Source organism: Polypterus senegalus, chromosome 1 (genome assembly GCF_016835505.1).
Source record: "Polypterus senegalus isolate Bchr_013 chromosome 1, ASM1683550v1, whole genome shotgun sequence".
NCBI classification, from domain to species: domain Eukaryota; kingdom Metazoa; phylum Chordata; class Cladistia; order Polypteriformes; family Polypteridae; genus Polypterus; species Polypterus senegalus.
This window is the reverse complement of record NC_053154.1, coordinates 263,778,732-263,802,145: the sequence shown is the minus strand read 5'-3', so window position 1 is coordinate 263,802,145 and position 23,414 is coordinate 263,778,732. Positions and strand designations below refer to the sequence as shown.

The following is a 23,414-nucleotide window of genomic DNA, read 5'->3' as shown; positions in this document are numbered from 1 at the left end:
CTCTGTTCCAAGTGTTGTTTCCTCCCATTTCACATTTCTGGATATTAAAGCCCAAAGATCACTTAAGATGTAATCAGTTATAACCAGAATCTATAGAATGCACACCAGTGTGAGCAGAAGCGCCTTCCAAATGTATGTTTTTTTTCCTTTGCTGCCTGGTAATACACGGGGAGTCTATCTAGATTCACAACCCTTTGTACCTTGTTTATTGATCACTATATACAAATTGAAATGTAGAGATGTCAGGTAATTGAAAGGAACTACACTGGCCATCTTTCTGCTAGGAGGTTTTGTTTTGTCGATGTGCTTGCCTCACTTGTTTATGAGCGGCTAAACAAGTTTCTGTTTCCTCAGAAGTTGAGCCCTTACCCCGAAACCACCTCTCACTTCTCGGCCGGACAGACACACAAACACCTCCATGCGTACACATTTATATATATATATATATATATATATATATATATATATATATATATATATATATATATATATATATATACCAGTTACGGCGGACTGCAAGATAACGAGCAGTGAATACACTTGACTTGAGCATTCTGTACGTTTACCATTCATTTGCTCAGAGGTTGATGTGCTTGCTCCTTCATGAGCTGCTCTTCTTTTCTCAACCCTAGCAGCCCGCTGCTTCTCTTCTTCTGTCGGCATCTTTTCACATTAAAACTGATTAAGTTAGTTTTTGTATTGCAATTACAGCACATTTTTCTTAATTTTTCACTTAAGCTGGCACTTAAGTCTTCAATCTGCCTCAAGAATGATTAAAGATATGAAGAGGTAGGGGAAGGTGGTAAGGAATGATAACGATACACGTATGCGCCGCATGGCCGCCCTTTCTGCGTGCTGCCAAGAGGTAATTCAACAATAAAATAAAATAAAAATAAAAACAGTAATAAAAATCATCACCCTGAAAGCGGATAGTAGACGTAACGTAGTATATGTGTACCAAATTTCAGGTCAATAGGTGAAGCGGTTTGCGAGCTATATATAGTATATATATACACAAGGTAGTCCAGATCTAATTATGCAATTTCATTACGCTATAACTTAAGTTTATTACGTAGATAATTCACAAAAAATAATTTTTGTTGCCGATAGATGGCAGCACCTGGCCTGCATTCGAAAATGGCAGGGAGATGGTTCTCAGTAAAACAGCAATTCTTTTGTCTTGTATTGTTTTCCTGCATTGCATAAAAAGTTGCATAATTAGATCTGGACCACCCTATACATACATACTGTATAGACTCTGTATACATTTTAGCTCCATCTTGAATTATGCAGGAACATCTCTATATATATAAAATCCAACATCTGTCTGTCTGTTTGTCTGTCTGTCCACTTTTCAAGACAGAACTATTTAATGGATTTAGATTGGGTTTTTTTCTATAATTTGCTTGAACATTCCGGTTGATTTTACGACCTCTCTCATCACGTTAAGTATCATAGTTCGTACCGATTTATTTGCGCAAATCCAAGAGAGACGCAGCCTGCTGAGGAGAGGTGGGCAGGGCCCTCCTAACTCACACACCAGCCTCGGAGCGTACCTTATACCCGCTTAGCTAGAGAATGAGAGAACAACTTAACAGATTTAGATTAGTTTTTTTTCTAGAATTTGCTTGAACATTCCGGTTGATTTTGCGACTTCTCTCATCGTGCTTAGAATCATAGTTTGTTTGCAGGAGCAATATATTCACGCCAATTTCAGACAGAGGCTGCGGGCCGAGGGGAGGGCATGATGTCAGGAGTGGGGAGTCTGTCTACCTCTGCTTTGTGGAATGTACCTTGCCTCACCTCAGCTAGCAATACTTTTTTGTTCATTGATTTTTAAAGTTTGTCCTGTTTTACTACTATGTGGGCAGAGCTGTGGAGTACAGCTAGTATTATACAAATTAAAATACATTAAATCAATTTTTTTATTTATTTCACTGCTTGTCATAGTCTTATCTTAAAATATGTCTTATAGGATTAGATAACAACATGAATTAACATGTTAACGTGTTCCTCTCTCACTTGCCTTTCTCAATTTTTTGGACATTATTCCTAGTCTTACAAATGAAAAACAAGGAAAACGATACTCCAATTCCAGCATATGGTGTTCCAGCACATGAAGCTTACAGTCTTAGCAGGTAATTCTTTGATCTTTTTTGAAAATTACATTTGAGCTTGTACATACACTATATGTATGGGAATGTATTTTAAGTGCTAACTATGTGTAATGCAAGGGGCATTTTCTGATGGCTGGAACCTGGGTGTAAAAGAAAGAAAATTGCATCAACAATTGTTTATGTTTCTGTGTCAAAAGAAAAGGTGCTACTAATAATAAAATAATTGTACATTGCACAACTACAATTTCCAACAGTTCAGCCAGAATGGTTGGATGGCTCTGCTATTGTTTCACTCACTACTCCAAATAGTCCCTCAGGTTTTCTATAGGATTAAAATCTGCAAAAATGCTTCAGAATGTTTTTTGTGCCAGTCACACACTGAAAAAGCCCTGAGCATGCAACAATTGTCGTCTTTGAAGACTGGGGTAGCCATTTTGTGTTTATTCTGGAGAAGTATAAAGGTAAGACAGCTTGTTTCAAAATTGCTTTAAAATAAGCAGGGGGTTTTTAAGTATTCTAGAAACGGACACCAGCAGGAATTGTCTACTTTTGACGGCAGCTCTGACAATGATTAGTGGTTAACCATGATGTGCTCTACTGCTTGAAGACCCATTGGACAGTGTACTTTGAAACACTCTCATAGTCAGCAAATGCAATAATCACTTTTTGCCAGTCATCCACATCTGTCATGTGACCAATTTTTCACTGATAAAACCAAACATAATAGCACACCATTACTCCTTGTCATTTTATAAATTGTTTAATAAATGACACAGCTATTTGTAGGACAGTACTCATACTGAGATGCCCTATGTTAGTGTCCAAATTATTCATCACCTTTCACATTGGCGATGACTCATTTTTTGTCAATATCAAAACACAACATATAAAGAGATCAAGGACAATATAATTTTAGACCTTTATTTTGCATAGTGCCTCTTGTAGTGAGTACATCAACATACTCTACAAAGAATGAGAAGTCATACAATTTGTCAACATTATTTTACTCAGATTTTCACAGTGACAGCTATCACAAAATGTAGTCACTGACTGTGTGCAATTTGCATGTTATTTCCATGTCCATGTGAGTTTCCATGTTAACTCTAGCTTTTTTAGTATTACAAATGTGAGAATTTTAGATTAACTGTCAAGTTTAAATTGGCACAATGTACCTTAGTGGAGTATCCAAAACATAGAGATGAAACCACTTTTTACAACTACCTGTTTACACCTATACAGTATATGTTTGACTTACCTTTCATAGAGTGAGTTTCAATTTAAAACATTTCATACTGCATGAATTTTTTTTGCTGTAAACATTTTTTGTTTATACTTACTGGTAAAATTGACACCTTAGGAAAATTGTGTAATGTCTCCCATTCCCGTCTAAGGTACTCCAAGGATCCAACAAAGACAATATGCTTAAGTTCATGATAGTGAAAATTGCTTGCACGTAAAGGCATCACCAGATTTCTCAAACCGACTAGCGCAGACTTGACATCACCAAAGATACAGACAACAACATGTCCGCTTAAAACTGTCATTGCTGCTTCACTTCGTGTCTAAAAAAAAAAAAACAAAAACATGCTCTTTATCCTTGGTTCTAAAAAAACAGCACTAATTTATTTTATATTGCAAATTAGTAATCATATTGTAAATACAGGCAAAACTAATATAGTATGGTCATTTTATGTCTACTTACCATATAATAAGTAATGTATGCTACACAGCATATTCTATATGCAGCATACACAGGGGTTAAATTATATATCAGAATACAGTAAAATGAAACTCTTCTTCTCTAGTGACATAAGCATTGGACCAAAAAACACTTTCTTTTTACTACGAGAAAAGCTAACTTCAATATACTAAATATAAAATACTTTTTTTATTTTAAAACAAAAATAATTAAGGATGATAGATTATTATTAAAAACATGCACTCTTATAATAGAATGAACAGCCTAAAAAATAATTGTGACAGTTGACTGTTAGAAAAGGAAATATATTTAATTCAGTCCAAAAAAAGAAAACAAAAAAACACATACTGTACTGCATGGGTATTTTAACATCAACATCATAATACATTTGTAATAAAGTGCATAAATGGCAATCAAGTAATTATTTCAAACATAAGTCTTCTTATAAATAGTATCATATGATTAAGTAAAAGACAAGGAAAAGGTAAAAACCAACTAAAGAAATATTCAAGTGAATTTTGAAAATTATGCCTAATTTTTAAATATGTAATCATTGGTTAATACTTAGAGTAACTAATTGAAAAATAAATGTAATTTGGTGATGAACATAAATAGGAGAAAAGGATGGAAGAATAAAATATTTAACAGCTGTGTCTATGCCTGCCATTTTTCACTCTATCAAATGTCTGTCATCAGTGATATAAGTTGACCCTTTGCTGCTAGGCAGTAATACTTACCAAGATAACTTTCTCAATATCTTTGGATGGGCACCAGTGAAACATCCCTGTGGAGTCATACTTCTTCACATTAGCATCAATGTTTTCAATTTGTTCATTCCCCGGAATAAGCAAAGGGTCATGTCTTTCAAGAAACAAAATAAAAATAATAATAATAAAATGAATTTCACTGCTACAGACATTCAGGCATTGTATATTTCAGTTCAATAAAAACTTTCATTTTTAATTGCATGTTGATGTGCTTGTGTAGCACTTTTAATATGACAATGCAATGAAAAAAAATTATTAATTAACTTTATCACTTCAGAAATGACCAAGAGTTAGCTTTGCTGCCTTGAGAGCTCTGGTGCTGGCCCAAGTGTGCATGATATGACTGTGCATGCATAGGTTTTCTCTGTGGGTACTTTGGTAACTTCCTCCCGTATCGCAAAGCTGAGCTTATTAAGTTGTCTGGCAAGTATGAAACAGCCCATTATGAGTAATGGTTTGAAACTAGTGGCCTCAGAAATGCACAAACTGCAAAGTGAACAGATCAGGATTGGACAGTATGAAAATAACATTCTTGTAATGCTTTCACAATGAAATTTATAATGCAGATAAAAAATTCAAGTTCATAATAAATACATTGTGCTAAATGTCATTGTATCAAAAATAATATTATGTGCATGCTTTTTTCTTTTTGCATTTTATTATGGTTGCTTAATTATGTATGAAAAATTAGCTCACTTGATAAGTAAGAAACTCCAAGTTATCAACAAACCTACATCAGAGTCAGAACTGAAATGGATTAGATGACTGACTGCCTTAAAATTGAAAAGCCAATTACATATCCACCATGAACAATATGTGACACTGGACTCTTCATGGTAAAAGCTTTAACGGACCACACTTTAAATATTTAAACGATTTGCCCAGTCACATTTTACTTTCCAAAATTGAAGCCTATTAAAATTTTAGCAGTGTGTCACAACCAAACACTCAAATTTATATCAGCTGCATAAACAGCTGATCTTTATTCTGTGCAACACAGGCCATGAAAGAGGTTCACAACCCTGGACAGCAGGGATTATTTTTAAATGGGCCATACTCTTGCTCAGAAGAATGATTTACAAACATGTATAAGAAAATGAGCTGTAGTGCTCATTCAGGTAAATCAAAATGAGATAAAGTCATCGCAATCTAAGATTAATGCCAACCCTTACAGACAACTAAAAAATATAAAAAGTAGTATACATTATTCGAAAAGTTATTTATAAGTTATTTGGAGTTAGCAGAAAAAAATATTTGCAGTGATCTTTTTTTAATCCAACAGTGAAGTTGCATGTATAAAGAATTGATTCAACAAGGTTATCTCTCAAAAGTTTTGCCAAGTTTATCTTTAATTTTAAAGTACAAAAATATTTTTATATATATAAAAGAGTTCAATCAATAATGTTTCCCTTTAAATGCGACCAAGGTTTGCACAGGTGCTAATAACAGGGAAAGCATTTAGTGCTTTTACAGTCTGACTGAATATTTCATTATGTGCGGCATGTTTCACTACTCACTCGATGGACCTCTGTCACTTCAATCTTCCCTTGCCACAATGAGCGGTGCAGCATAGCTCTGCCAAGATAGCTATCTTTCACAAACTGTCACCGATGACGGCTTGTCAGCAGCAAACTCTGCCGACTGCTGCAGCTCATGGGGACCAGACATGACATTTGTGCCTGAGTTCTGATGGATCTGAACAAATGCATTGTGACTTTATACAATTAGATGTGTCCCACAGTCCATCAGAAAATATTCAGGAATGCTGTTAATTTCTTAAAAAAAAAAACTACATATAGAGAGTGTGATAAAAATCCTTCCCATATTTGCCAGAAAATATGTCCTACCAACAGTAATCAATGGACTCTACTAATCTATTTTTTATTTTTTGTTTATTTTCTCAGTGACAAGTAGGCCTTACTATATACTGTACCGAAACACAATGAGGGTATTATGAGGAAATCATACATCAAATTGGACATTTACTGTTATTGCAGACCGTGACTGGAGCTCTACGGTTCTCACCTTCAAATGCATTACAAGGGTGAAAGTGCTGCCTTTGTTAAGTGTATAGGTACAGAGATCAATTTAATGCACAACTATATTTTTATGTCAGCAAAATGAAGTACACTGAAATTTGATGTTTCATTTAGATCAAATATATTGGATGTATTGAGGGAGCTGGGCAGAAATGTCTAAGTCTTTTAAACCATTTCATAACCTTGATGGACTATGTTAAAATTCCAAAAATGAAGAAATTCTGTAGGAATCATACAAAATTGCCCTTAAAAATGTAACTGTTCTCATTTGATTTTTCAAACCGTGTTTAGCTATTCCACTGCAATGCTCTACAGGCAGCACTAGCTAGGGAAGAGCACACTCCCTGAATCCCTCTTCAGCAGGCAATGAAAGCAGGCTTCTCTTTGAAAATTTTCCCCATCATGCAAACTGACAAAGGCATGCTTTTCAAAAACCCACAGCCAATCTGTTGATCATTACTTATTTACAAAGGCCTTGAGGCACCGAGTCCTGTAAAAACCATACTTGATACAGTATATACTCGTTTTTTTTCTGCTTGTAGAATAAAGTATCCCTAAGGCAGCCTCAAACCATCACTTTCTATTGCGCATAAAATGCACCTTGTAACACTAAAGTATTTAATATATATGGTATAATATATCTACAGGAAAGGCATTTGTGTAGCAGTAAGCTAGTCTGTGTTTGGTAATTTGATGTTTTGCTGAGGGCCATGACTTGAAAAAAGCCTGCACCTAGTACAGAGGACCTGTCAGCTCAGTACCCAAGAGCCAGCAGAATAAAGAAGCACCCTAAAGCAGCAAAACTTTGACACCGCTTTGAAGCATATCAAAACAGTGTAAATAAATCCCAAGAATTATTATTACTCCAAGATCAAAGAGAAGATGCATATTTTACATGGCAAATAGGGACCTTCCACTCTGCACAAAAAGGTTTTCTCATAAAACTATATACAGCAGGTTTCCAAACAACCAGCTATTTGGCAAGAGTCCATTTTTTGCTTTGTGAACAGAAAACTACAGTTTACTTTAGGTTTTATCAAGGGCATTTTTAACTGCACTCTCTAGAGTAACAGATATGAAGAGGCTAAGAACTTTTTTTACAGTTGATGGTTTAGAATCTGTGGGGGTTGAAATAATGAAGCAAGTAAGAAAAGACATATCAAATTCTTAGTCACATTAAAAATGCCTCATATAAAACTCAGGAATATAAGGTGCTTATGATTCCAAGGTTATGTTCATTAAAAAACAATTCAAAAACATTATATATTTAAATAAGTAAAAGGTTTTAGAGATGGATGACCTGTGCTGTACAATACAAAATTAAATGCCCAAAAGAGATAAAACACTTAGATCTGAATGCTTAAAAATCTGTTTAAGAGAATTCAAAGAATCATTCCTGTAGATGAAGTTTATTTTTGACACTGCAGGGAAAAATGCACAAAATATTCTGCAAATAAATTATTTTGTAACATTTAAATGTTATTTTCATACACTCATATGAATATATATTATGAACACAATCATATATAAATTGAAAGAAGCCAAGTAAACCTATGTAAAGTATCACTTTTCATCCAAACGTTGCCACTGCCTAAATAATATAGATAATAGATAATAGATGATTATGGTCTAATACATTCTTCCTGGATAGGCTGGATTGTAAGTAGTGGCAAAAGTCACTTTGAAAAAGTGTACTATTGAGGAGTGGTTGGTTCTATATCAAAGACCACTTAATTTGTTAATGTTTTATAAGGGTGGTGTCAGATACGAAATTAGGAAGAAATTCTGGCTTAACTCTGACTGAAGTACATAACCAGCAAACAGAGCAGTGAACAGATGTGCTGTATGATTAGTATATGATTCAAGAGATGAATGAAAATACATGTTCACATTAAACAGCCTCACAAGCAATCCACATACAGTACTATGTTAAAATAGTCAAAAACAAAAAAAATAATGGGTTCAGAGAGCTCAGGCAATGAATCAATGAACATTAGAGAAATGTTCTGTATCCGCATTACGGTAATTATTATTTATCACCTTTTTATCCAATGTGTATATGTACAGTGTAAATGGCCCCAACTTAAGGTGAGTGCTCAGTTTGGCAGGTAAGTTGTTTTTTCACTGTCAAGATTTGAAAGAGCTCTTCCCATTAAAAGATAATGACTGTTGTACAATCATGATACTAATTGATTATTTTACTTATTGATAATTTGTTTCAGAATGATATTACACACATTTTGAACCAAAACGAAATCATTAATAATACTTTGGCTCTGTTGCAATATGGAAACTTACAATATGAAATGTAAAGCTGACAATATTTCATGAATAACTTTAAAATAAATGTTAATTAAAGCTAGCACTTTAATCAGCAAAGCTATCCATGTCAATACATTTTAAAAATTTAAAATAAGTGCCAAATGTACAAAATGCTAAACCAGTACAAAAGCATAACTCTCACAACATTTCAATTAGGTAGGCATTTAACCCAAGTAATTGTCTAATATAATTAATTATCTGAAAGTACCTAGTTTTATTAACTATTCTACAACCACTGGTAATTAAAGGAAGAATAATTCAAATATTAAGATTTAACATTATTAAAATTAAGTACCCCTCACTTACATTTATGAGAATAAGCTAAAACATCACATTCTAGTAAACATAAGCTCAATCAGATTGTAAGGGGATCTCCTGAACAGTCTTCCAGTGACTCTACAGATTTCCTCTATGACTGAGGTCTATTCTGTGACGACGTCATTCTACTGCATTTCTATACATTTTAGGCCACTCCTGAATTGAGTTGGTGGTATGTGTTGGATTATTGTTAGGCTGAAACATGAACATGATCTTGATTTCAGCCTTTACTTTAACAAACACTGACATTTCAATGAGGATGTGTATAGTTGTGATTTCCACTGTATGTACTGATTTTAGTATGCTTACTTAGTTCATTAATAATTTCATCAAAGTCAGCATCTTTAGATTCCAAATATAAAACTGCTTCTTCACGAAGCTGGGACAGGCTAAACATCCAGAAATAAATAAATACCTAGTAGCACACATTTATTTCCAAATATGAGAAATATTAGATACTGATTGCATCAGTATTTCAAAATGTTATCTTTGTTTCATTTTGAAAATTTCATTCATCCATTTTATGAACCCATTCAGACTTTTACTGAACTTACATATTCCATTTCACAGTTTCTTGGATTTGTACTCTATCCTTGCAGGCATCCTGTGCAAGACAAGGTCATTCCTGAATGTGGCTAAAGTCCATTGTAGGGCATACTCATGTACCCACTTATACTCACTGACACTGACGCAATTCAGAGTCACCAGTCAGCCTACCAAAATTAAAGTAGGAAACAGAATACATGGGTAGAAGTTATGCAGAAATAAGGAGAATTTGAAAATATGATTCCAACCAAGTCTCCTGGACATGTGAGATTGCTGCACTCAGCACTTTACCCAAACGTTATGTTAATACAGCAGATTGGTTATATTTAAAATGCAAATACATTTACTTTGGTAATCTGCTAAAGTTATACTATAAATTGTATTTTTATACTTTTCATTATTTATGTTCAACCTAAGTTTAATTTTTCTCTTGCTTTCCAGATGATGTTGCTGATATTGCACTGTTCGTAACTTCACTTTTTATGTACTTTTCCTATTGAGTTTCACTGTATCCACATGTTTAGCTGGACGGAGCAGGCCACCTTATACTCACAGACACTTTATCTATCTCCTGCTAAGGAATTCAGAGGCTTTCCCTGGTCATCCGAGACACATATTCCATCTAGTATGTCTTGGGTCTGCCCTTGGGTCTTCTTCCTATTTGCTATATCTAGTATACCCTCTGCAAGAGGTGCCCTGGGACGCACTAAATACTTTCCCAAACCACCAAAACTGGCTCATCTTGATCCTAAGACATAACATTATTTGCTGAGATGACAACTTCATCCCCTTACACTTGTTATCTTATTCTTTCAGTCACTACCCAAAGCTCATTATTACAGGTTAGAATAGATATATTAACTGATTAGTAAATCTAAATTCAAATTCATGGACTCATCTCCTAATTCACCATCATGATCTGTTGCAACATCGGCAAAACTGACAGCATTGCAACAAGTATTTGGTCATTCTCACAGTCACCTGTTCTTTCACTTATGAAGAAAATTTTGATGACTTGACCTCCTCTACTACCTCCTCTACTTAGGGCAGCTGCTCACCCTATTATGCCTGAAGCAAGTAAAACAAACATAAAGCCACTTTTCCAACTCAAAACTGACAAACCTATCTAGGACAAAGTGGTATTGCTACTGGTGTACAAACAAGTGTGATCATACTGTATGTAAAGCAATATTATTGTGGCTAAACACAAAGGTTGATTTGAGTACCCAGGATGGGTTTAGGCAACCAGTTGATCTAGATCTCCAGAACTGTGACTGTTTCTGACTTTGTCTTCTCCTCTGTTATCAACTGCCCATAATTCAACAATTAATTAATAGACAGAAATTCTTAGGTCCCATTTATATTAATCCGTTTGAAACTACTTTTATCCTGCTTGTTTAAACAAATCTGTGTCTTTATGTGAATGAATTGTGTAACTGGATTTGAAACTTGAGAGAGTACCATAGCAATACCACCACAAGGTTCTACCAAATCCAAGAATGAGAAAAGCAACTGGGAAAATAAAGAGAAAAACTCTCTGTAGATCCTAAAGTTGAGACAATCTCAACCTTAATCCATCCATCCATCCATCCATCCATCCATCCATTTTCCAACCCACTGAATCCGATCTTAATCAAATGAAAAATAAATACACTGCTTATACTTATGGTTCCAACACTGTGTTTTCTGTAGTTTTGTATCTAGCGAATATATAAATGTATTTCTGGTTATTGATATCATTGTAACTGTATGTACTGTAATAACATGTGTGAAGGCTAAATCTTTCATTTTTATAATTTTCTCTTCCTACATGTAACAGGAAATTTAAGTTAGCCTTCCAACAATTTATGGCAGCTTCAAGCAACAGGTAACACCAACAGACATATAAATTCGTACAAAGGAATCGACGGGTAGTCAGAGCAGGCAGTCTATAAAGAAAATCAATGATAAACATAATATTGGACTGACAGATGTAACCAGTTAAAACACCAGAACTGTTAGCATTTAAAAATGGTATTGAATGAATAAAGTTTCTTTGGGTAATTTCTTAAATGAGAAACTAGGATGAGAAAATTGTTATGTGGAACTCCAACGTAATGGAGAAAGACAAAAAACTAAGCTATCTTGGATTTATGTTTTGTGTTGTTTGCTTGATATTCTGTGTTTGCATATACTTGGAGAAATACATCTTCTGATTTCCTTATATTGTGAATCAACTGCATATTTTGTTCATTGCGTGTTTGGGTTATTTGTTTAAAAATAATCAATCACTACTTTCAAACTATAAACTGAGGAAGTGAAGGTCGATCGACATACTCAATCACCAATTTAGGAATTTTGTTCATGGGCTGAAAGATACATGTTCCTTCATAATACTGGAATCCTGTCTGGAAAGAGAAAGAGATATCCAACACCTAACAAAACCACTTTAAATGAAAGTTAATTCCTTCAAGATGCGTTTGTTCCATATTAATATTGTCTCCAAATTAAAACGGGGTTCAAATGATTAAAACCACATAAACACTGTAGAACTTGAGGATGTTGGCAGATTTATCATTAATATGAAATATGGTGGTTTAAAACTGCTCAACTGTACATATTTTTCAATACTTTTACACCACTTCCCAGTAAAAAAACAATGACAGAATAGATGTCATGCTATGCTTTTTAATCTTAGGTCGAAATGCACAAGACACATTTTTCTCTGTACTCAAATTTTAAACTATGTGTAATCACCTTAAGGGTGATAACAGATCTAGCAGACAGCCATGAGAGAACAAGCTCATTTGTTAGACTTAATGTTATAATAAAAGTAATTTAAGTGGTTATTTTATTGTATCAGCTATGCCCATAAACATTAAATACAGGTAGGCAAGAAAGGCAAGAATAAAAATTAAAAACTACATTTAAGAGTCTCTTGGGTAAGCTGTTTCAGTTATGGATAATTTCACTAAAACTCTTAAAAGAGTGATTTAGTTCCTCAGCTTCCCTAAATGACTGCAGTGCTGCTGCCTCTTCCTTTTTTAACAATGTATATTGTTTTTCTTTGCATGACCACATGTGTTGAATTTTAGCCCTTTCATCAGTCAAAATCAATTAGCAGCAATTTAATTCTAAAGGACAAGATAAAAGGAAGGTAATATTTGAGTTCATTTTTGATTGTGATGATATATCTCACATATGGCCTTAAGTACCAAAAACAGTACTCGGAGGGATTCCTGCAAAAGACGAGGGGCCTTAGGCAAAGTATGCGCACGGGTCCCTCTGATTGGTTAGTGCTGTCATTAGTGCCACTGCTGCTTAAGAAATACATGCGGATGGGCTGTGTGACAGCTGAGACTTTAAAGCAGGAGTATTTTTCAAACAGCTTTTCATACTCTCTTTCATGACAGAAATTTTTCAGCTCTATCATTAACTGCTGACAAGCTGACAGAATAAATACTTCAGCCTTTAAGGGCTCTTCTCACTCTTACACTCCTCTCCCTCTCCCCCCTTTTGAAAGCTAGGAGAGTTTCTTAAAGCTGCTGTCTCTTACCTCATCATTTTGGGAGAACAGTTGGGTGAATTTCGCATGCCTCCATTTCGCTGCTTTTTTTTAGGTGACAGTGTTGATGGATGCTCATCTTCGACTGCAAACATATGCAAAAGTGTCAGATTACAGCCTCTTTTAATTGTAAAATGTAATGGAAATGACACTTTAAAGAACACAAAGTCAACACTCAATCAGTCATTGTGAAATCTGAAGGACCCCCACAACAGAAAGCTGACACGTTAGTAGGTAAGAAAGAATAGTGGAGCAGGTAAGGGCATATTGAAGACCTTGTTTTAATTTGACAGATTCACTATGAGATAACCCATTGCACAAAAGTGCTGTTCCATCAAAAGCACCTGTAAATGTACTTCATAAGGGTAAGGGTGAAGCCCATGCAGTCTACATTGCTATAGGCAAGCTCTGAAATTTTTTTATTTTTATTTTGCCAATAAACTGAGCATTTAATTTTTTTGTTTTAAGTTAATTGCAAAATAATTTTGGCAAGCACAAGTGCTTTCAGTTAAGTTCAGAGTGCAATTTTATAAAAGTGCACTTGCACTTTTCTCGGTCTTTTAGTCATCATGCCACAACCATTTCTTTTTTCTCTGTTTAAGGGATGTACATGAAAATTCCTCTATCTGCATTGAAACAGCACTCTCAACACTATTGCATCTCATTTAACAACAGTTAGTTACTAACCATATACACAAAACATGCTGAAGAGACCAAGGTCCACAACTGTTAACATCCAGCAGGCTCGTATAAAGGGGAAAAGGGATGGGCTCACAAACAGATAAAAACTTGTCTAATTTTGCACCAAAAACAATAGTAAGTGCACACCACAGGATGCAACAATGCAACACAATACTGAAAAAGAACACCTTTTGAATGTGAAACTACTGTTACTAATAAGTTGATGAAAACCTGCTGTACTCTTTAATACTCTAGTACTCTTTAGTAAAGTATCTGCAAACCTAAATGCAAGCATCCCCCTGTACCCCTTTAAAATGTTTCCACTGTTGACTATGGCAGTCACTAATATATCAGTGTAGTACAATATATAATAAATGTACATGGTATTAAATATTTATTATTTGAATTTACATACACTAAAAAAATAATAAAGACTGAAGTAAAAGCTAAAAAATAAGACCGGACTAAGTAAATATTACTCTTCAGTTATAGCGCCTTATACAGTTATTACTGGTGCCTTACGATGTTTCATTATTTGACATCAATATTTTCTATCTGCCAAGAAAAAAACAAAGGTTTATTCTTATTGTGTATTAGCATAACTGAAATAGAAACACTATATCAAGCTAAACTATAAAGTATGATATGTCAAAGAGAATCATACTGTTAATAACAAGATTGTGTTATTTAGTATGAGTTACTACAAAAATGCACAAATTGATTCAGCATGTGATATTCATATTGCACTCATACTGCGTGTGCATCAGTACTATATGAAATCTTAAAAAATAAAGCCCATAAAAGTGAAGAATTAATTTGAAATTATTCTAATAAATCAAGTATATGATTATAGTTGTATGAGTATAATAATTAGTGTACTAGCTCAAAATACAATATGGCTAAATAAGCAAACTCATTCCAGCACTACACACATCAATTGCAACTTCATATTTTTATTAAAATTGCATGCAACTTTTTAATGTTCTACTGTTTACTTTTTACTGTTTAGTCAGTAACTAGACAAGCTTGTGATGCTTGAAGTACCTTACTCATTAGGTTAATCTGGCTTTTTCATTTAACTGATAATTAGTGACATCTTTATGTGAGAAGATACACATGTATCTAGGTTGTGTGTGTGTACAACAGAAACAATTCAAACAGAGAAGGAGCAACAATAAAAAACATAATTGCTTTAAATATAGCATTATCTTGCTATAATAGATAGGTTAATTGGGTTTTCATCAAAGAATTGTCACAAATGTATTGAGGATGAGTCACTGCTCATCCAGCCAACTGGGGATCTGTGGTTGGAAACAGAATGCTGATGAAAGGTGCTGACAGAAGTCAATATAACTTCTGTGAAATAAAGGACCATCAACTACTATAACTGCTCAGTACAGGAATGGTGCTGAAAGATGTGTATCAGAATGTGGAACTCTTCATACAATGTCACTGTTTTTGTCTGGCATAAGAAGATGCAATTGAAGTGTTCTAAGGAACACTAACAATAGACACTGGGTATTCTGGGAAACACCCCTTGGTTTAATTGGGAGGACTAATGTACAGAATACATCGATTTGTATTAGTAATGTTCTGATCCATCGTGCACCCAATTTTCACTGGAAAAGACTTGATTGGTGATCAGTAAATTGGCTGATCACAAAAAATGATCTTTTCAGTATCTGATTTTCTATTACGGTAGTTGAGCAAGTGCATATCTTTTTTTTTCTTTAAACAGAGAGCAGTAAGGCAGACTTTACCTGAGAAAGAGAGAACACTGGAATATTACCCTTTACATTAGAGAAAAAGGAGTAAAAAATGGAGAAAAAGAAACTAGAGGATTCATACTGTGCAATTAGACAAATGGCAAGAAAAACTACTTTGCTGAATTAAGACCTTTTTGTTTTGTCTTTTAATTAAATTGGACACTGCTTGTCTGAGTTTGGACGGTGAGCAAGCTTGTGTTAAGTACAGCAGGTCATATTTTCAATTAGAAAAAGACAAGATAAAGAAGAATCTGAATTACTGTATAAGCTTAACAGCAAAATGCATCTTTTTGATAAATAACTTATGAATATTTAAAAGATGTGTGCCTTTTTTAAGGATTTGTACTGTTTGTTTGTGTATGCTTGTCAGACAGTATATATTTTGGTAACAAGTACTGTAAAGTTATAATAATTAATCCATATTTATAATTAAACCTGAAGTATGAAGTACGAATGCTAAATTAAAAAAACTGCAAAAATTTAGTAAATCTATATTTATTCAGAAAAAAAAGCTGTAATGTAATTAATGATTAAAAATGATTAAAACCTATAAGTGCATGTATATTTACATTTACAATATCAACTGATTGAATCAATCGGTCAGAATATACCCTGCTCAAAAAAATTAAGGGAAGACTTAAATCATGCTTCAGATCTCGATGAACGAAATATTCAAGTGAAAAAACTTTATTGATTAATACTGTGCAATTCATGTAGAACAAAATGATGTAACAACTGTCAATGGAAACCAAAACCCCCAACCCACTGAGGGCTGGATTCAACATCACACTGAAAATCAAAGTGAAAATTGAAATCTCAGGCTCATCACGGCAACTCGTAATGTGACTCAGTAGTGTGTATGGCCCCCACATGTCTGTATCCACTCCTGAGAACGTCTGGGCAAGCTCCTGCTGAGACGGCAGATGGTGTCCTGGGGGATGTCCCCCCAGACCTGGATCAAGGCATCAGTAAGCACCTGGACAGTCTGCAGCATTTCTTGGTAGTGTCGGATGCACCAATACATAACTAGTCTCAGAGGTTCTCAATTGGATTCAGGTCTGGGGAAGATACGGGCCAGTCACTGGCATCGATGCCTTTGTCATCCAGGAACTGCCAACACACTCTAGCCACATGAGACTAGACATTGCCCTGCACCAGGTTGAACCCCAGGCAGCAACAGCATAAGATCTGACAATGGTTCTGAGGATTTCAACTTGGTACCTAACAGCAGTAAGAGTACCGTTGCCTAACAAGTAGAGGATAAACCTCCCCAGACTATCACAGACCCACAGCCAAACAAGTCAAGCTGGATAAAGTTGCAGGCTGCATAAAATTCACCATGGTTTCTTCAGACTCTTTCACTTCTGTCACATGTGCTCAGTGTGAACCTACTCTTATCTGTGAAGAGAATGGGATGCCAATGGTGGAATGCCAATCGAGCTGCAGAGAGATGGTCTGTGAGCACAGGTCCTACTAGGGCCCTCATGTCATCATCCTGGAGTCTGCTTCTGACAGGTGGGTCAGAAACATACACAGCAGAAGCCAGCTGGATGTCATTTTGTGACTGGTCCTGCTGCTGGGTTCATGCCCTTCTAGGGCCCTGTAGAGCTCTCTGTCTAAACAAATGATGAAAACTTCTTTCTTAAAGTTATTTGTTTCAGATGTGTACATTACAGAAGAAATTAAACAATATAAAAAGTGTAATTATGAGAAGGATTTTCTTTTCATTTATGTCATATGTATTACAGATAAATATTTTCTGTACATATTTTATTAGTTTAAGGGGATTCTATTTATGTTATTATTTTTAAGGTCACTGAATAATAAGCCTACAAAATTTTATGTTATCAATACAAAATGAACAATTAACAGCCATGGTCTATAGTTTAATTACAAAAATACCAAAGTTTAGTATAGTTGTATTCTATACAACAGTTTAGTATAGAACATAAGGCTTCCATGTGTCTGGTTATGCAGAGGTTAGTGTAAAAAGCTTTTTGAAGGGATAATGAAAAAAACTAGGATCAGTATTCAATTCAGTATCATGAAATTGGTAAACTATATTAGCTCTAAAAAACCTGATTGAAACATCCCTGTTCTTACTTGAATACGAACATGTCCTTTATACTCCATGAAAGCACAATGATACTCTCTGGCACTTGTGAATGAAAATGCTGAAATTTAGACACAGTTTTTCCTTTACAGAATTTCAGTTAAATATTGATGTGTCTTTTCGACTCCAGTAATGCATGATATAGCTTACTAGCACTTCAGAATAAAGATACTCAATAAAGGTAACCAATTTTATAATAGTTTAAAACCATAGTACTAACATCAACCCCACAGCCATAAGGTTAACAATTCCTGAACTACAGGAAATGCTTAACGACGTTATGTAAAGAAATATGGAGCCAGCAGCAATAATAAATGGAAATAATGTTATACAAAATATATACAAAGTATACCAATATTGGCAAAAATTCAACATAATTTTACAAAATATTTTTGGATTGACACAATTATATACTCTATATTAAAGAAAATGAAGTTTTATTAAAAAAAGTAATATGTACTTTTACCACAATTTTTTAAAATGTACTATAGGGTTAATCCAAAAATGTATTAACTTGACTTTTACCTTTGGGATTAATTAAGGTTGAAGAGTAAAATATATAACTGGGAACACTGTAAGAGTTAACGCAAGAGACTGAAGAGACAATTGAAGTGGTCAGACATTTACAGATCACTTGCACAAACATTTAAACATTAAATGGACGCCAATGGCATTTTGAACAGCTGAGTTCATTTGTTAATACTATGGTAATAAAATATATCAGCAGATTTATTTATTTGAACTGCATTCCCCTTAAAAGACAAAGAAACTGTACACATTCATACACACACCACAAGTATGTGTGTAGGCCTCTAATTATTGTGAATGGCACTGTATTCTGTAAGCAAACAAAATATATTTACACTACTGTTCAAAAGTTTGGAGCAACCTTGAAATTTTCATGTTTTTGATAGAAATGTATACCTTTTATGAGTATGATATCATTAAAGAGATTTCAAAATATAGCTAAGGCATTACTAGTGTTTATAATGGCTATTACAGCTTGAAATGACTAATTTATATAGGGAGAAACATAATTAACTACCATTTTAAGTAACCAACCTCACAATAAACCTAGGAAAGCACAACTTTTCTCTTAGGGAAGAAGTCTGATGAATGGTGCTAGTTAAAATAATTATTTGTTGATTGATTTGTTTTAATTGCAGCAATGACAATGTAAACGTTTGTCTAATATACAGTGTTTAGTAGGAATTTCTTTACAAATATATTTAAAGCTATTTAAATAACAAGCAGTAATTTTCTGCTAGGCTGGTACAATATTGAACTTCTACAATATTCCACTGCACTAATTCTAACAAATAAAAGGTGCTTCTTGCGCTGTTCTTTATTAATTACAATTTAATCATTGAACTGTGTGAATCTGGTTTTCTTTATAGATAGATAGATAGATAGATAGATAGATAGATAGATAGATAGATACTTTATTATTTTGATTGTCTTTCATCATTTGATAGTACTAGTATCATTTGATACAGTTAATTATTTTCAGTTACAGTGGCAACATAAAGTAACATCACCATTATGTAGATGGTGTTCTCAGGTTATGGTTTTATGATACTTCAACAAATACGTATTTTTAAATCCAACTATTCACACTCAAGCTGACAGGAAGATGTTAAATACGTATATTGCCTGAGATTCACATGTATATTTAAGACTATTTTGTAAATGAGGGCCACTTTATGGTTTAAAAAAATATGTATTTTTAAGTAACTGAATCTTATACTAATAAAAGCATCAAGATGTTCATCTAAAACTGTGCTGCAGTATATAGCTGCTTTGGTATATACCTGTCCTGGTAAATACTGCACATTACATGTATCTTGCTATGGAACAGTATGAAATTCATTTAGATAGATAGATAGATAGATAGATAGATAGATAGATAGATAGATAGATAGATAGATAGATAGATAGATAGATAGATAGATACTTTATTAATCCCAAGGGGATTTGTTCATTTCCCAAACTATTCTTTGCTGTAAGGGTTGAAGTACCAGTATCTATTCCATTAGCACAATACATTTCCACTATGCATATATGTCAAAGCAGAATTAATAGTCACTGAATATCATTATTTTAAAAAAATATATATATATAAATATATATATAATATATATATATATATATATATATATATATATATATATATATATATATATATATATATATATATATATATATATATATATATATATGTTTAAACTAAATTAAAAGTGATTTTAAAATAGACTTGATATTTCAGCCTTTCTAAAATAATTATCATAATAAAAGTTGAGTAAAGTAACAGTCTGCACTAAATGAAACTTCAGGCTTAAGCCCATGCAAGGTACACTATCTAATGGGTTTCAATAAATGCAATGACTCTTTAGTAAGTGAACCCTGCAGAGCATTAGGGATTCTTTAGGTACTTAAAGAATTACACAGAACCAAATATATTCTGAAGACAAAATTACTATTACATTACTTGTAAAACTCTAGTTGATGTATATTCTAACCTAAATAAATGCAAAAATTAACAAAAATAAATGCATAAAAGACTGCTGTTAAATTTCTCACGTATTGCTGGGTGCTGCATAGCCTAAATTTAATTAATAATGTCCAGTATAAATAAATACTGTATAAAAACTTAATGTTTAGATGTAAATTAAATTCCCCCTAGTCTGATAGCTAGACAGCTTGATTATTTGTTTAATGATTAGTAAAATAAAAAAAAGCAAGCATGCGATTAAAAAAATACTGCAAATTCATGCAAATTGGTCTTTACTGTCTGATGCATCCAGATGTGGCAACCTACTAGGGTCATGATTCACTGCTGAGCTAGATGGGTGGTATCTGTATTTCACAGGCAGACTGCATGCCCGTTGTAACCTGCTTGTGGCTGGTCTTCCATGTTCACTAAGACTCACAGGACCAAGGCGTAGTGAACGGTCACCAGGCAAGTATAGACTTCCCTTACGGTTATTGACTAGAGGAACAGGCTCAAAAAGTTCTTCAAATGTCTTTGGTCTTAGAAGAGAATTAGTTGCAGTGTAGACTTTATATGACTGGTTTTGATATATTGGTTTAACTTCATCCTTTACTGCCAAATAATGAAAAAAAATATCAGTCAAGCTGATATTACCCTTTACATAGTTGCACATATTAAACTCCATTGTTTGCTTTTTTCACTGTATCTACACAGCTGACATGCACCAATGCATCAGTTTGCCAACATAAAGAAAATCTGAAATATTTCTTATGAACCAATGCTCTCCCTTCAACATAACAAAAATTCTTATATATTTTGTATAAATATATTAAGTACGTATACTGTATATACATATATTTTTCAATCCATGCTGTAGAAACTGATTAAAATATATTTTAAAACAACATTCTCATATCCATTCAGGGACACTTTGTCTGTTTTGAAAGCATTGGGTTCAAGATCAGAACCATCCCCAAATGGCCACCAGTTTAGAATATCCAATAAACCTAAAATGCAAGTCTTTTGGATGTAGAAGACATAGGAAAAAATGCAACTTCTGTACAGACAGCAAAGGATGCTGTCTACATGCACATAAATGTCATTGATAAAAGAAAATAGAGAGTCATGCTCTTTGAATTATTGGTTAATGTCTCTTAGAGATATCAAATGTGTATCATTTCTCCAAAAATGGAAAATTATTTTGCCAGGAATAGATTTTTCATTCATAAGACTGGAAAAAGGATGTGAAAATTTACCTTGAAAATTTTCAAGCTCGTGCAAAAAATGGGTTTGGGTTTTTAATGCTATGAGGTTTTTTGCTTTAACTAAGGTGAACCATATGAATTTTTGACCTGTATGTAGTTACATACAGTACATCTTTGTTGTGCTACAGTATGTTGTGTCATGCATGCATGCCAAAGAAAAGCGTTCTGGGCTCACATGAGGTATTTAGTACCACTCTGGGACAAGAAGAGGTTGCGAATGGCCTTCTCTCCTTTATCCCTCACAGTGCAGAGAAGAAGCCTAATGAGGACGATGTAATAGCAGACATCTCCAGAAGATGATCACATTTTGTACCAGAGCAGCCAACAGGCCACAACTCTTTATTTTGAAACACCATAACATGGCAAACATCAAGGCAAATTGCCTATTTTCCTGTGTTATAGTGCCATTGTGCAACATTTACTTAATTTACTAATTTTTCTGTTGCCAGCATTACATGTGGTTGCTTGGTTGGCACCCCAACTTATTTTGGGATTCTTTCTAATTGTATCACTCGGGTACTACATTTGATCTTAGCCAAATGGTCTTCCTCTCTTTCTCATGGGTGGGGGTTGAATCGAATTTAGTTTTGTTAAGTTTGAGTTGTTTGTCTGGAATATTTTTTGCTTTTAATAAATTCAATAAAATAAAAAAAATAATTGTGTCACTTGGACTATAGTTGATACAAACAGGCATGAAACTGTGAACAGGTTTGTTTTCTGGAATACTATATATTAAGTAAATATATGCCTGTATATGTATTAGAATGTTTTATCCATACAGTATGTATGCAAACAGGGATGTCCAGATTAGCCTGCATAAACCAAATAGCTTTCTTTTGCCATGTTTTTCTCATCTTTATTCTGTCAGCTACTGATCGTTTTCATTATAGCATCAAGTTAATTTATGCACCTAGACCAAAAGATTTTGACTATACTTTCCAAATGAGCTTTATAAACAAAAAGTAGCTGCTATCACTTAATAACAGCACTTGCTTTTAGCAAACAATTAAATGCTAACATTGTTACTAAATAACTAATTTGAAGGACACAAAGGAAGGAGAAGGCCTACTGATCCTTTGGTTATTATTTTATATTATTATTATTATTGTAGCTGCTAATGGACTAAATGTAGTACATCTGTTATCAAGATCATGTTAGTATCTGTGTGCTTGTTATGTCAACTGTCTATTTCTGACCACAAGACCAGTTTCGGCAGTATGCTATTTATTGGTAGCTCAGTTTCTATATAATTGCAACACTCTTGTTCTTTGCAGCCCTATTACTTCCAAGATGAAGCAAAGCCACCAAAACATTATGTCTTGTTATTTTTCCTTCAGAATCGCAGGCTAATAAATGCTAATATGCTAATAAATAACATTGTCTATACTTAAAATGCTGGCACTAGTTAAAAAGGTTAAAAAGTGTACATAGTAAAGTGGCCAAACACTGTAAACTGGTTGTAGTATTTCATTAAATCTAGAAATATTTTATGCTTTATTCTTTGATATCAGAATAGATAAACAGTATAGAACATCGCTGCAGAAATCTAAACCCATACCATCGCTTTAAAAACTGCAGGTAATAATAGTTTTAGAAAAAGATTTCAGCATGCTGGTGTAATGTATATCCATACTTTAAGGACCAAAGCCTTGTTACAGACTCTTCCCAAACATTAATTTATTTGCCAAAATCTCATTCAAGGTCTATTTATGAGATTTAACTAAATCTAATTTTTAAATCAAGGCT

The 23,414-nt window shown here is 33.8% G+C and overlaps 1 protein-coding gene across 18 annotated transcripts in view; it reads right to left on the bottom strand.

Annotated features, from left to right (window-relative positions):
- The window catches only part of kcnma1a (potassium large conductance calcium-activated channel, subfamily M, alpha member 1a), a 679,240-nt gene that overhangs the window by 73,962 nt on the left and 581,864 nt on the right, over nt 1-23,414 (bottom strand). For 16 of the 18 annotated variants that reach the window (XM_039773162.1, XM_039773191.1, XM_039773117.1 and 13 more), the window contains 3 exons: nt 13,344-13,437; nt 4,554-4,677; nt 3,455-3,679 (listed from right to left, as the gene is read on the bottom strand). In XM_039773162.1, the coding sequence (XP_039629096.1) occupies nt 3,455-3,679; nt 4,554-4,677; nt 13,344-13,437 (443 nt within the window). Of the gene's footprint in view, nt 1-3,454; nt 3,680-4,553; nt 4,678-13,343; nt 13,438-20,730; nt 21,016-23,414 lie in introns of all 18 variants that reach the window. The other 2 variants (XM_039773065.1, XM_039773074.1) reach the window with 1 other exon arrangement.